Source organism: Hirsutella rhossiliensis, assembly GCF_020360975.1.
Source record: "Hirsutella rhossiliensis strain HR02 chromosome Unknown scaffold00034, whole genome shotgun sequence".
In the NCBI taxonomy this organism is placed as follows: domain Eukaryota; kingdom Fungi; phylum Ascomycota; class Sordariomycetes; order Hypocreales; family Ophiocordycipitaceae; genus Hirsutella; species Hirsutella rhossiliensis.
In genome coordinates, this window is record NW_025408700.1 from 4,623 (window position 1) to 19,601 (window position 14,979).

Genomic DNA, 14,979 nt, shown 5'->3' on the forward strand with positions numbered 1-14,979 from the left:
ACTTTGCAGACAACCTGCACGAAGATTTCTTCCTCGAACATTTCCCAAGCTTTTTCCGTGGGGAAGGGCGGCCCGAAATCAAAGGGCGACTCGAGTCGTAGCCGACAAAGCGACGCTGCCGACCGTCGTCCGAATCACTCGCTTAGCTACTGGGCCAGATACGTATTGCAACGGCATGGAGGCCGATTCGCCACCCATCCTGTCTTTTGTTTCTTAGTATTCAACACCCTCCTTCGCTCCTCTAACCGCCGCATCAGCATGGTCCGTGTCGCTAAAGATTCCTTCCACAGGCTCGAGCAAGCGTATGCGAACTTGAACGAGGACCGACTGAAGAGAGCCGAGGCGGAGATGCGGGAGACAAGGACCACGTCGGACCCTGACATATCGGTCTTGCTTCGCGAGCTGTCGATTTTTGGCCACGCACAGCCGCTCTCGAACGAATCCCGTTTGCTTATGCGGAGGAAGATACAAGCTGTTAACATTTGGGCCGGTATGCCTGCAGTTTGGATTACCATCAGTCCCAACGACATTAATAATCCGATAAAGATGAAGCTTGCCATTCATAGGCTGCACGATTATGACTCTGCAAAGGAGCTTTTGGCCGATCTCCGTGAAAAGTACGACAGAATCGCCCTCAGCACCATGGATCCGGTCAGCTCGGCCATCTTCTTCCACCGAGAAATATCCCTATTCTTTGACAAATACGTGAATACAGGCCGGGAATCGATCTTTGGGAAGATTAGCCACTACTACGCCACGGTGGAGACGAATGAGCGAGGCAGCCTCCACTTGCATGGACTCCTCTGGCTGGAGGGCAACATGCGGTTACCGAACCTGATGGACGACATGGCCAATCCCGGAAGAAGCATACCGTGCCCAGGTGATCCGGTATGTGGACTCTGTCTTTCATGAGTGTTTAGACGAAGATGCCGGAAAAGCCGTGCGACAACAGAGGAAGCCCATCGATCCCGTGGAGGAGGTCATGACCAGCACCTCGGCTCTCACTGCGGCCTTCGAAGACGAATCCAACTTCATCGCGTACTGTTGCCAAGTGCACTCACACGTACACCTGCCTCAAGTATTCTCTGAAGGTGTCATCGAACAGGGGCAGATCAACAGAGACGGACAGCCTGCCGCTTCAAGGCACCGTGGAAGATCGTCGAGGAGACAGGGTTCACAGAGGATGGTCTGCTTCAGATCCGGCGCAATCACCCGCTCGTCAACCGGTATAACAAGTCATTGGCGGTCGGCCTTCGCCACAATCACGACGTCTCGATGATCTTGACCAAAACCAAGGGCCTGGCCATGGTGTACTACATCACGAACTACGCCACCAAACTGGATACGCCGATGTGGAGGCGCATTTGTTGCCCGCCAACTCCGCGAAGCCGGTCGTCCGACGTCTCGCGCACCAGATCCCGCCCTGCCCGACAACAGGCAGCAGGCAGTGTTGAACGAGAGCCGTCAATTCCTGATGAGAACGGCAAATCGGATCTTCTCCGAGCGACAACTCTCGGCCGTAGAGGTCTGTTACCACCTCCTTGGATATGATACCGACTTTACCAACGTGCCGCATTGGTCTTTCCTGAACCTGACGGCGCTCTATTGGGCAATCTTTCGGCTATGGTCACATCTCCGCCATCAGGCCGGCGAGCTGACGGACGCTGAACAGCCCGCGGAGACAATCCGTCTGAGGCAAGGAGGGCGAACCCTTCTATACCTAGACGCGTATGCGTACCGGGGCCATGTTCTACGAGACTTATGCCTGTATGACTACATGTCAATGATTCATTTGGTGCGTCGAAAAGGTCGGAGTGAAGACGACTCTCATATTTTTCTCGATGGCCAGGATTCCGACTGTGACGACTGGATCCAAAAGCTTCGACGGCCCGACCAGTACGCCATCCCGATCTTCCAAGGATACATCAGCGACGACCATGAGGACGATCACCCAGTCTATATTAAGCGGTACGCTCTAAACCCCCCGGCACCGTTTTGGCTCTATCTGATAGCCCGTGCAGAAATTCGGTCCTACACTTGGCGCTATTCGTCCCTTGGGAGAAGTTTATTTCTGAGAGCCAAGGCGACATAACCGACATATGGACGACGCATCGATCGGGGCTTTGTCCCCGCCTCCGTTTCCATGTCTCCAACATTGGTCTTTTGAGAAAATCTGCCGAAGACGCGCGCAAGGACGCGAAGCTCTGGGCCAGTCGGTCGGAGGGCGACGACACAATTGACGTCGAGTACCCACTTGACGACGGCCGCGATGAAGAAGAGCCTCCAGCGCTGGCTCATCGTCAGGCCTACAAAGCTCTGCTCCAGATTTTGCGAAATGCCGTGCAGGATACGGACGCCACAAAGACTCACCCGTCCTTGGAGGTCTAATACACGATCTGTGCGAAGAGAACCCGGCTGAAGAAGAGCAACCTTTCGTCCAACGTCAAGAGGATCTGTACCGGAATATGCCCGATGATCAAGGTGACGCCTTGTGTCAATTCCCCATATCTCGAGACGATGTCCAAGCAGCGGCCAAGGCCCAACAACTATTGCATCTTCGGATGCTGGACGATATTGAGGGTGGTTCTCAGGGCACCGTACTATCCACGAATGGCGCCGACATTGACGATACCCTTGCTCGCTACGGCGATATGGAGTCCGCCGCTGCGCTCCCGGGCAGTGACCTCAATGAACAAGGGCCTCGGATGCTTGTCGACGTCAGTCCGGCAACTAGCTTCGCGGAGATTGGACACACCGCCGCGGCCAGCTTTACACTGAACTATCTACAGACCATGGCCCTTCAACTCGTTTGCCTGTTTCTGGACAAGTATACTGCCAACCCGGACTCAGCCGGTCAGCATCTTCAATACACCGGCGGGCCAGGTGGCACGGGAAAGTCGAGGATTATCGATGCCCTGAAGGGCGTGTTCGCGGCGAGGAACCAGCCGCATCTTCTGCAGATAACCGGCACGTCGGGCAGTTCGGCGGCCCATATTGGCGGCACGACCATCCACTCGGCCTGTGGGTTAGATTCCATCGCGATCCAAACAAACCGCCTCCCCTTCTCGGAGGCGAAGAAGTGGATCTGGAAACAGAAGCTGGTACTCGTGATTGACGAGGTCAGCATGCTGGGAGGAGCCACTCTGCACAACGTCAGTCGTCACCTGCAGGCACTCCGTGACTGTCCGGACGAACCGTTTGGCGGCATGCCCGTCGTCCTACTGATGGGAGACTTCTACCAGTTCGCCCCCGTGCGGGAAACAAGCCTACTGATCATCAGACCGCCGGACCGAACAGAGACCCCCCTGCGACAGGCGACCATCTCTCACCACAGCGGCTGCAGATTGTGGCATCTGTTCAAAACCGTGGTGCTCCTCGAAGACCAAGTCCGCGCACGCAACGATCCCCAACTCCGTGCACTCCTGGATCGAGTTCGTAACGGGCGCCAGACCCATCAAGATCTGAGCTTGCTCAACGCCAACATTGTAGGACGCTCGCAAATCACCTTCCACGATGGTTTGCGCGCTATAACGCCGCTGAACTGCACCCGGTGGGCCCTCAACATGGAAGCTGTTGTGGGCTGGGCGCGCTTCAACAAGCGGCACATCCGTATCTTTGTCTCGACTCACACCTGGCGTAGCGGCGCGCTTTCTCCAGACATCGTAGCGCGAACCGTCGGACAAGGCGACGACTCTGCCTGCAAAGTCCCCGGCGTCTTCTTCTACGCCCAGGGCATGCCCGTGGTTGTGAACAAGAACATCTACACTGGCCTGAAGGTTGTGAATGGGGCCGACTTTACCGCCGTGGACGTGATAATCGATCCCAATCACCCGGGATACTGCTTGGCCGATGACGTGACCATCCACTTCGGGCCACCACTCGGCATTCTTCTGCAGTCCGAGGAGACGAAAGCCTTGGCGATACCGTCCTCCCTGTGGGGACGGTACTCATCCGCCCCATGTCACATATACTTGACTCGACTAACTCTCACTTCAAGTTCTTGTCCGCAAGATGCACGCGACGTGGACTGCCCGTTGTACCAGCGTTCGTTCTCACTGATTACAAAGCCCAGGGTAAAACGTTCGTCGAAGTACTGTTGGAGCTGCGTGGAAATCGTGTGATCAATGGTGAACCCTCCAAGTGCGATTTTACGAGCCTCTACGTCCAACTGTCCAGGTGCACCTCGCTTCGGGGCATCGCTTCTTGGTCCCGTGAGGTACCATGATTTCATTGGCAATGGGCTGGATCAGGCCATACTTGATGGAATGCAGAGACTCAAGAACTTGGCCGCAGAAACGAGACGGTTATACGAGGACCATAGTTTCGAAAATAGCTATCCCTTCACCGCCGACCAAGCATGGCTGCTGACATGTCCATCATATGCGACTTCATCCCCTCTGCTTTACCCTGCTCCATCGCGGCCATCATTTGCCTCATCCCCGTCCCGCTTGTCCCGCCCGGAGCTCGACCGTACACGGACTCAGCAAACATCCGAAGCTGCATCGGGAATCGGGAATCCCCATAATGCTCGATGATGCGCTCTTTCCACCGCGCTTCGTAGGTCGTGCCATTGCGATGGGGTCATACCGAGTGTCTCGCACTCTTTCTTCTTCTTTGCATCCCACCACGGCGGCAGTAACGCGGGACAACGCTCGACGCGCTCCAGGAAGCGCTTGAAGCCACGCAGCCCATTGGCGGCACCACCATATATGCTATCCGCGTCTGCTTCGCCTTCAATGTTGTACATATCCTCAACGCGCAGTCGGTAGGCGTCGATCAGCAGCCCGTAGACATCTCTTTCCGATCGATCATGCAGCCAAGTGCGATTTTCAAGACGCGTGAAGGGGCGGATGACGCCCTGTTCCAACCCTTCGGAGGCGATAACTTTGCCGTTGTAGGCCCATCTTGAAACGATGTCGTGGCGTCGGCCTGTTTGCCACAAACCTTCTTATGGACCTTCCAGTCTGCCTTCTGGCAATCCCTGGAGCAGTACGGCGTTGTGGAACATTTCGCGCACCTCTTGAGGGCGACTTCAGGCGGCGACTTCTTGCAGCTATTGCACTCGAGGGCCATGATGACCTAATTCCGATGACCAAATCGTTGAAGAATTGCTTTCTGAAAAAGACCGCATAATTGAAGCTCATTTTATGCCGCAGGGAGGGCTAGCTTAGGCTTAAACGGGTAAGGTGCTGCAGCCGCACTACCACCAGACTTGTTGTGCCTTTCCAAAAACCAACCCGAATGCTCGCGCTTTGACTACGCCCAACTCTCGTCCCGTTCCTCAAGGCATTGGCGGACCCTGGAAGGGGCCGGTCTCCTGTTCCTCAAGGCATTGGCGGACCCTGGAAGGGGCCGGTCTCCTGTATGCCGCTCCGTGCCCTCCAGCCACTCTTCACCGCCACCTGTACTGTCCCCACCAACTTCCTGTTCTTGTTGCCCGCTCCGGGCCCACTCCCGGGGGTCCCGGGGAGGGGCCCCTCCCCGGCCGGCGGGGGCAAAAGGTCTTGACCTTGACCTAATCGCTCCGCCAACTCTCCTTTCTCGTAGCAATTGTTCACAGCCATCCCCGTGCACCATGCCGCGAGAACATCCAGTCAAAATCTCACCCGAGGAGGTTCGCCGCACTTTGGGTGATCTTGAATCGCAGAGATCCCAGCAGCGCCGTTCCTATCAGCGACCTTCACCGCTTATTAGGGTTCCCCACGACGAGATCCTCCGCGTCTTGCACGATATGGACCGCCAGCGCGCTGAAGAACGAAGCCGCCACCGTGAAGCTCAATTCCAATATACCGCACACGCAGCAGCCGAACAACCCATCCCCGAGACGACCCCGAGAAGAGCAAGCGCCTCCACTCCACCCCAACGCAGCCAAAACACTTCCTACAAGACACACGCAGCCGCCAGCGACTGCATCACCGAGACGACCTAGAGAGGGCAAGCACCCCCACTCCACCACCCACGCAGCTAAGGCGCTCCTCCAAAGACACACGCAGCCGCCGGCCGCTCCATCACCGAAACGACACAGAAGAGGAGACACCTCCACTCCACCCCCACGCAGCCAAAGCGCTCCTTTAAAAGTCACATGCAGACGCCAGCCTCTCCATCCCCGAGTCGATCCAGAGCGGAACAATCGCTTCGCCCTTCATCGCTCACGCGGACGGGCGCTTCCCCACGAGGCCCGGGCCTACGCGAGAAACCGTTCAACTCCAGCGAGACTCTGTCAAGTCTACCTTACATCACTATGACGCCTGTTTCCGCTCTAAAGAGCAGGCATCGTCAACAAGATCCTGGTGCAACGAAGTTCCACTTGCCCTTCAGGTAGCAGCTCCTAGATCGTTCTACCAGGCGTTTACGGATGAGAGGACGTTGCCGATTTCTCACTGCGTCTTCTGCTATAGAAAGGCCCCACCTTGCGAGCTCTCAACCATGCAGTGGAGGAGTCGATTGTCACCTCCCTGCTGCAGGCGACCAGGACCATCCAGAAGTGTGACGCTTGCCTTCCGCCGCACGAGCGCGCGGGAGTTGACGTATGCCGCGAGTGTCGCGCCAGCTTCGACGGTGGACGGCTGCCTAAAGCCTGCTCGGTCAACAATATGGCCATCGGTTGCGAACATCGGTACCCTGGCGAGCTTGATGACCTCTCTCCGTTGAGGAGAGACTCATTGCCTTGCATGCGCCCTTTGGCTATATCACCAAGTTCACAGTCGACAACAAGACCTGTTCGGGAATTAGCTACCGCAAGCACGTGAAAGGACATATCGTCGTCTTTCCGAACAAGGTGGACGATCTTGTGGCCACGGTTCTTCCCCATCCCTTACTGCAGGCCATTGAGAACATCCACGTCTCTTGGAGCGGTTCGGCTAAGCCTGGCTCCGCAGACGTCAGACACCTGCTTCAGGTGCGCAGATCTCGAGTGGCAGCTGCCCTGGCATGGCTGCAGAGGAACAACCCGCTTTACGAGGATATCGCGATCAACCAAGCAGAGATAGACGGCTGGCAGTATGCCGACGGCTCCAGTGTTCCGACTCTCATCATGGACCGCATGCGAAGAGAGGAACCGTCGACCGTTGAGAAGACACAAACGGACCACATAGTCCCGGATACTGATCGAGGCTTGGAGGAAAGTAGCTTCAGAAGTATCGATGATCTCGTGAACTCGATCGATCCTCCTTTCGACGCTGAATCTTGCGATTTCGACCGTACTCTGTCGACTGACCAGACTCAACCCTTCCCTGGTGACCCGGCGACTCCTGTCCCCGACTCGGCTGCCGTCGGCCTGGAAGTTGACACCGTCTGTGAGACGTCGACGTCCGGCATGTTTCCTCTCGATGGACCGGCTGCCTTCGCGGAGACCGATAAACTGTCGTTTCTGGCCGACATCGTCAACACCAATCCGGACCGACATGGCATCTCTGTGCCGTGCGTTATGCAGGTCCAGACTACGGGAGACCAGCCGTTCGTCCGAGTGGAGCGTGGTGCGGATTTTGCAGACAACCTGCACGAAGATTTCTTCCCTCGAACATTTCCGAAGCTTTTTCCGTGGGGAAGGGGCGGCCCGAAATCGAAGGGCGACTCGAGTCATAGCCGACAAAGCGACACTCCCGACCATCGTCCGAATCACTCTCTCCAGTACTGGACCAGATACGTATTGCAACGGCATGGTGGCCGATTCGCCGCCCATCCTGTCTTTTGTTTCTTGGTATTCAACACCCTCCTTCGCTCCTCCAACCGCCGCATCAGCATGGTCCGTGTCGCTAAAGATTCCTTCCACAGACTTGAGCAAGCCTATGCGAACTTGACCGAGGACCGGCTGAAGAGGGCCGAGGCGGAGATGCGGGAGACAAGGACAACGTCGGACCCCGACATATCGGTCTTGCTTCGCGAGCTGTCGATCTTTGGCTATGCACAGCCGCTCTCGAACGAATCCCGTTTACTTATGCGGAGGAAGATACAAGCTCTAGACATCCGCGCCGGTATGCCTGCAATCTGGATTACTATCAGTCCTAACGACATTAATAATCCGGTAAAGATGAAGCTTGCCATTCATAGGCTCCACGATTATGAGTCTGCAAAGGAACTTTTGGCCGATCTCCATGAAAAGTACGACAGAATCGCCCTCAGCACCATGGATCCAGTTAGCTCGGCCATCTTCTTCCATCGGGAAGTATCCTTATTCTTTGAAAAGTACGTCAATGCGGGCCAGGAGTCGGTATTCGGGAAGATTAGCCACTACTACGCCACGGTGGAAACGAACGAGCGAGGCAGCCTCCACTTGCATGGACTTCTCTGGCTGGACGGCAACATGCGGTTACCGAACCTGATAGGCGACATGGCCAATCCCGCGGAAGAAGCATATCGTGCCCAGGTGATCCGATACGTAGACTCCGTCTTTCATGAGTGTCTAGATGAAGATGCCGGGAAAGCCGTGCGACAGGAGAGGAAGCCCATCCACCCCGTGGAGGAGGTCATGGCTAGCACCTCGGCTCTCACTGCGGCCTTCGACGACGAATCCAACTTCATCGCGTACTGTTGCCAAGTGCACTCCCACACGTACACCTGCCTCAAGTATTCTCTCAAGGGGATCGTCGAACAGGGTACAGATCCACAGAGACGGACAGCCTGCCGCTTCAAAGCACCTTGGAAAATCGTCGACGAGACGGGGTTCACAGAGGACGGCCTGCTTCAGATCCGGCGCAACCACCCACTCGTCAATCGGTATAACAAGTCATTGGCGGTCGGCCTTCGCCATAATCACGACGTCTCGATGATCTTGACCAAAACCAAGGGCCTGGCCATGGTGTACTACATCACGAACTACGCCACCAAACTGGAAACGCCGATGTGGAAACGCATTGCTCTTGCCGCCGAGGTTGCCCGCCAACTTCGCGAAGCCGGTGGTACGAGGCTTCGCACGCCAGGTCCCACCCTGCCCGACGACAGGCAGCAGGTAGTTTTGAATGAAAGCCGTCAGTTCCTGATGAGAACGGCAAATCGGATCTTCTCCGAGCGACAACTCTCGGCTGTGGAGGTCTGTTACCATCTACTTGGATATGACACCGACTTTACCAACGTGCCGCATTGGTCTTTCCTGAACCTGACGGCGCTCTACTGGACAATCTTTCGGCTATGGGCGCATCTCCGCCATCAGGCCGGCGAGCTCACGGACGCCGAACAGCCCCGGAGACCATCCTCTGAGGCAAGGAGGGCGAACCTTCTATGCCTAGATGTGTACGCCTACCGCGGTCATGTTCTACAAGACTTATGCCTGTATGACTACATGTCAATGGTTCACTTGGTGCGTCGAAATGGTCCGAGTGAAGATGAGTCTCGCATTTTTCTCGATGGGCAGGGCTCCGACCGTGACGGCTGGATGCAAAAGCTTCGACGGCCCGACCAGTACGCCGTCCCGATCTTCCAAGGATACATCAGCGACGACCATGAGGACGATCACCCAGTGTATGTTAAGCGGTACGCTCTAACCCCCCGGCACCATTTTTGGCTCCGTCTGACTACCTGTGCAGAAATTCTGTCCTACATTTGGCGTTATTCGTCCCTTGGGAAAACTTCATTTCTGAGAGCCAAGGCGATATAACCAGCATATGGACGAGGCATCGAGCGGGGCTTTGTCCTCGCCTCCGTTTCCATGTTCCAATATTTGTCTTTTGAGAAAGTCTGCCGAGGATGCGCGCAAGGACGCGAAGCTCTGGGCCAGTCGATCGGAGGGCGACGACACAATTGACGTCGAGTACCCACTTGACGCTGGCCGCTGCGAAGAGGAGCCTCCAGCGATGGCTCATCGTCAGGCCTACAAAGCTCTACCCAGATTTTGCGAAATGCCGTGCAGGATACAGACGCCACGAAAGACTCACCCGTCCTTGGAGGTTTAATACGCGATCTGTGCGAAGAGAACCCGGCTGAAGAGGAGCAACCTTTGTGCAACGTCAGGAGGATTTGTACCGGAATATACCCCATGATCAAGGTGACGCCTTGTGCCAATTTCCAATATCTCGAGACGATGTCCAGGCAGCGGCCAAGGCCCAACAACTATTGCATCTTCGGATGCTAGACGACATTGAGGGTGGTTCTCAGGGGACCATCCTTTCCACGGACGGCGCCGACATCGACGATACCCTAGCTCGCTCAGTGATCGGAATGGTCCGGTATGAGTTGGTATTGGTATGGTAAATACCGCCAAGACCTGGTATGGTTTGACAAAAACTTGATACCATGGTATTACCGGTATACCGAATCATACCAGTAACGCTAAAAATAAGCTCAGGTAAGAGGCTCACTGCGGAGAATGACCAGGCAGAATCCGAGCGGCGATGATTCCAGTGTCATCTGTAGGGCTTATTGACCAGTTTTCTGCCAGTTTATCTACTCCATTCAATCATGAATACCATCATCCTCACAATAAGTTATCGACCTGGCTACCTTGGTCAGGTCGATCCGGCACCGAACGGATGCTTTTCGTCTTTGCTGCCGGGTAGCTATCCCAGGAAGGCACGAAGGTAAGGCTAGTGTTAGTGCGTATTAGAAAGTACTTCTCATTGCACCCAGTTTTATGAGTTCTTCCATGTAGGACGGAGCATGACCTAACGTATCACTGGCCAGACTTGTCAATCGCGTCGTCGGAGGGACAGGAAAAGCTTAAATGATCCTTTCAGGGACAGGAAAGCTTAAATGATCCTTTCAATCGAATTACTTCCGTGATGTTGGAGCCCGAAAATTTTTACGTTAGGCTAGTTGGACGATGGACCAAGATCGAATGATCGAAAGCCACCATAGTGACCATACCTTAACTGGTGTATGTCATGATCATGGAATCTCCAGCGCCAACCTCGCCATCTTCGTTTACGACAAGTTCAGCATCAATCCGCTCCAGATCTCCTGCATCGTGTCCCGCGCCACACTTTTCCGCTACGACGCCATCGTCTAATTCTGTCCGTTATCCTGAGCCTCCGGACGAATTCGTACAAGACCATGTCACGTACCTGCGTCGCGCGACGACGACGAAGAAGGCAGCTCGTCTCGGCTCGTTCGCATGTGTGGAAGTACGGTCTTCATTACATCCGAGACAGTGACAAGAAAGAGGTATACTACTGTCACGAATGTGCGATCGGAAAGTATAAGCAAGAGTTATTTGTGATCAATGGCACGTCGGGAGTGAGAAATCATCTCGAACAGAGGCACCAGATTGATCCACAAAGCGGCGTGAGGAAACGCGGTGCGACACGGGCGTCTGTATTGGAGCAACAGAAAAGCGCAGCTGCTAGTAGCAATTTTTTCTGGAAAGATACCGTTGAGAGGTTCAAAGAGCTTTTGATTCGTTGGGTTGTGTACTGCCATATTGCTTTCTTCCAGTTGGAGAACCAGTACTTCCGAGAGCTACTCTTCTTTCTGAACCCTGCTCTACTTAATCACCTCCCAAAGGCTGCGAAAACAATTCGAGGTTGGGTTATGGATGCGTTCCTGTCGAAGAAGCAACAGCTGAAAGAGGACCTCCAGCGGTCGCGGAGTAGAATCTCCATCTCCTTCGACCTCTGGACCTCGCCAAACCCGTACGCAATCCTGGGTGTCGTCGCCATGTGGATTGACGCCACCGGCAAGCGACGAAGTACCGTCCTGGGCATGCGACGCGTTCATGGCGAGCACAGTGGCGAGAATCTTGGGTCGACCGTTCTCGAATTATTGACGGAATATGACATTGGCGGAGATCAGATTGGATACTTCATGCTGGACAATGCTTCATCCAATGATACCGCTGTTGAGTTTATACTCAAGGAGCTCTGCCCATGGATGAAGCCGCAACAGCGTCGCCATCGCCGACTGCGCTGCTTGGGTCACATTGTCAACCTCTGCTGCCAGGCGTTTCTCATGGGTCGAAATTGTGAGAAGCATTTGGCGAAGCTTGAAAAGCACCACCAGCGCGGAGATTACGTGAAGGTAGAGGAGCTGTGGAAGAAGTTTGGATGTTTAGGCCGGCTCCATAACCTTGTGCGGTACATCCGGCTTACTCCTCAAAGGCGGGAGGAGTTTGCAGCAATTATTATCGGCGGCCATCTCTCCGAATTCGATGGGCTCGAGCTTATCCAGAACAACTCCACACGCTGGAATTCGTGGTTTCATTCGATCACACGAGCGTTAAATGTTCGAGAACGTTTGGAAATCTTCTCAGCTCGTCATGTACCAGGAGAGGGTCTCAGGGATTTCGAACTTCAAACTAGATGGACAGCACTGGTTCGAGCTTGAAAAGATCGAGCTCGCACTAAAAGACTTCTTCGCGGCAACTATGCTTGCTGAAGGAAACAAGACATCCTCGCTGACTGGTTTTCGACTTTGGACTGTCTTCTCCGCGAGATCAACGAGACGAAGGTGTGACGGTACAAGTGCACGAACAAGGTCGGGTGCGACTTGGGTAAAGTGATTGTCTACGAAGAGAGAAGGAGGTTCCTAAGGAAGACTCTGACTTTCGCTATTTACATGAATCAAAGTGAGACATTTCATAAAGTATGAAAGTCACATGATCGTTCCTCACAGAAGGATCACTACCATGACATTCACGAGGAAGACGACGACGACAACTTCACGTGGAGGTATCTCCAAGGTTGTGCAGATGCTGCGTGGTCAAAGTGCGAGGAGTATTACAGCAACCGACAACGGAATTGGCAACATCGATTTCCTGAAGATACTGATCTTCCGCCAGCGTATTACGCAGCTCAAGTACTCAATCCGTATCGAAAGTGGGCATGGTTCAGGCAAGAATGGGTTCTTCAGGGCGACGAAGGAAGACAGAAGTGGTATGAAAGCGCACAGCTGGCGGTGAAGCAGCTCTGGGAGACAGAGTATAAGGAAAGTACCCTGTTGAGGCGCTACCACCTCCAGTCAGGAAGGACAAGGATCCAGACCCAGCATTCGATCGGCAGAGGGAACATAAGCGCATTCGCATAGACGGCCCGGCTGCTGCCACCGATCTGTATGAGCAGTATATTTCGACCGACCGGCTGCATGACGAGGAGGCAGGTTGCGATGAGGCCATCGCCTATTGGCTATCCGTTATGACTCGCAAAGAGACCTCGCCCGCTTCGCTCTGGATCTATTTGCGGTTTCCCCAATGTCATATGAGTGCGAACGGCTGTTTAGTAGCGCAAAGCTTGGTATAGTTGATCGTCGAGGTAGGCTTAAGGCAGATATCATAGAGGCTTGTGAGTGTCTACGTGCCTGGTATGGGAAGCCTCGGGCTGAGGATAGCGAAGATAGCGGGGATAGCGAGAATGAAAGCGAATAAGCGATCAAGTTGACAGCTAGTAGCCAATACATTTCCTATTTTTGCAACCCGCCTCATTCTGAGCGGTCTTGGCGGTATTACTGGTATTACCGGTAAGCCATACCGGTAAGGATATCAGCAGGTGGTATGGTATGGTATAGAGGTCATACCATACCATACCGGACCATTCCGATCACTGAGCTCGCTACGGCGATACGGAAACCACCATTGCGCACCCGGGAAGTGACCTCAATCAACAAGGGCCTCGAATGCTTGTCGACGTCAGTCCGGTGACTAGCTTCGCGGAGATGGGACACACCGCTGCAGCCACCTTCACACTGAACTATCTACAAACCGTGGCCCTTCAACTTGTTTGCGCATTTTTGGACAGGTATACCGCTCATCAGGACTCAGCCGGTCAACATCTTCAATATACCGGCGGGCCGGGTGGCACAGGAAAGTCGAGGATTATCGATGCCCTAAAGGACGTGTTCGCGGCGAGGAACCAACCACATCTTCTGCAGATAACCGGCACATCGGGCAGTTCGGCGGCCCAGATTGGCGGCACGACGATCCACTCGGCCTGTGGGTTAGATTCCCATCGCGATCCAAACAAGCCGCCTCCCCCCTTTTCGGAGGCGAAGAAATGGATATGGATGTTGCGATTGAACTTACTTCTATTCAATTCTGTCTGACAGCTCTCAACATACATATATACATAGTGGCACGTCCGTGCCACTATCCAGTGACTCACCACTTGTAACTGCTGCCTAAACATGTCTTGGTCCATGTCTCATATCAAGTCAACAATGGAAACAGAAGCTGGTACTCGTGATTGACGAGGTCAGTATGCTGGGAGGAGCCACTCTGCACAACGTCAGTCGCCACCTGCAGGCACTCCGTGACTGTCCAGACGAGCCGTTTGGTGGGATGCCTGTCGTTCTACTGATGGGAGACTTCTACCAGTTCGCCCCCGTGCGGGAAACAAGCCTCCTGATCAACAGACCGCCGGACCGAACACAGACCCCCCTGCGACAAGCGACCATCTCTCACCACAGCGGCTGCAGATTGTGGCATCTGTTCAAAACCGTTGTGCTCCTCGAAGACCAACTCCGGGCACGCAACGATCCCCAACTTCGCGCACTCCTGGATCGAGTTCGTAACGGGCGCCAGACGCAGCAAGACCTCGACTTGCTCAACGAAAACATTGTAGGACGCTCCCAAATCACCTTCCACGATGGTTTGCGTGCTATAACGCCACTGAACCGCACCCGCTGGGCCTCAACATGGAAGCTGTCGTGGGCTGGGCGCGCTTCAACAAGCGGCATATCCGGATCTTTGTCTCGACTCACACCTGGCGCAACGGCACGCTTTCTCCAAACATCGTAGCGCGAACCATAGGACAAGGTGACGACTCCGCTTGCAAGGTCCCCGGCGTCTTCTTCTACGCCCAGGGCATGCCTGTGGTTGTGAACAAGAACATCTACACTGGCTTGAAAGTTGTGAATGGGGCCGACTTTACTGCCGTGGACGTAATACTCGATCCCAATCACCCAGGATACCACTTGGCGGATGACGTGACCATCCACTTCGGGCCACCGCTCGGCATTCTTCTGCAGTCCGAGGAGACGAAGGCCTTGGCGATACCGTCCTCCCGGTGGGGACGGTACTCATCCGCCCCATGTCACATACACTTGATTCGACTAACTCTC

The 14,979-nt window shown here is 54.7% G+C and overlaps 4 protein-coding genes across 4 annotated transcripts; 3 read left to right on the plus strand and 1 right to left on the minus strand.

Moving 5' to 3' along the window:
• Positions 1-258: 258 nt before the first annotated feature.
• Positions 259-2,388, plus strand: HRG_12005 (ATP-dependent DNA helicase PIF1; the record flags this gene model as incomplete). The annotated part of the gene is made up of 6 exons (XM_044870475.1): positions 259-888; positions 953-1,038; positions 1,106-1,186; positions 1,438-1,795; positions 1,850-1,968; positions 2,022-2,388. The coding sequence occupies 6 exons, from the start codon at positions 259-261 to the stop codon at positions 2,386-2,388; spliced, it is 1,641 nt and encodes a 546-aa protein (XP_044714426.1).
• A 173-nt stretch (positions 2,389-2,561) lies between these two features.
• HRG_12006 (PIF1-like helicase domain-containing protein) lies at positions 2,562-4,121 on the plus strand (the record flags this gene model as incomplete). Its single annotated transcript, XM_044870476.1, has 2 exons — positions 2,562-3,943; positions 4,073-4,121. 2 exons carry the CDS (start codon positions 2,562-2,564, stop codon positions 4,119-4,121), a joined length of 1,431 nt encoding a protein of 476 aa, XP_044714427.1.
• A 359-nt stretch (positions 4,122-4,480) lies between these two features.
• On the minus strand, positions 4,481-5,073 carry HRG_12007 (uncharacterized protein; the record flags this gene model as incomplete). The annotated part of the gene is made up of 2 exons (XM_044870477.1): positions 4,481-4,904; positions 5,018-5,073. The coding sequence occupies 2 exons, from the start codon at positions 5,071-5,073 to the stop codon at positions 4,481-4,483; spliced, it is 480 nt and encodes a 159-aa protein (XP_044714428.1).
• Positions 5,074-7,033: 1,960 nt separating this feature from the next.
• HRG_12008 (ATP-dependent DNA helicase PIF1) lies at positions 7,034-9,666 on the plus strand (the record flags this gene model as incomplete). The annotated part of the gene is made up of 4 exons (XM_044870478.1): positions 7,034-7,419; positions 7,774-9,295; positions 9,350-9,468; positions 9,522-9,666. The coding sequence occupies 4 exons, from the start codon at positions 7,034-7,036 to the stop codon at positions 9,664-9,666; spliced, it is 2,172 nt and encodes a 723-aa protein (XP_044714429.1).
• Positions 9,667-14,979: the final 5,313 nt, after the last annotated feature.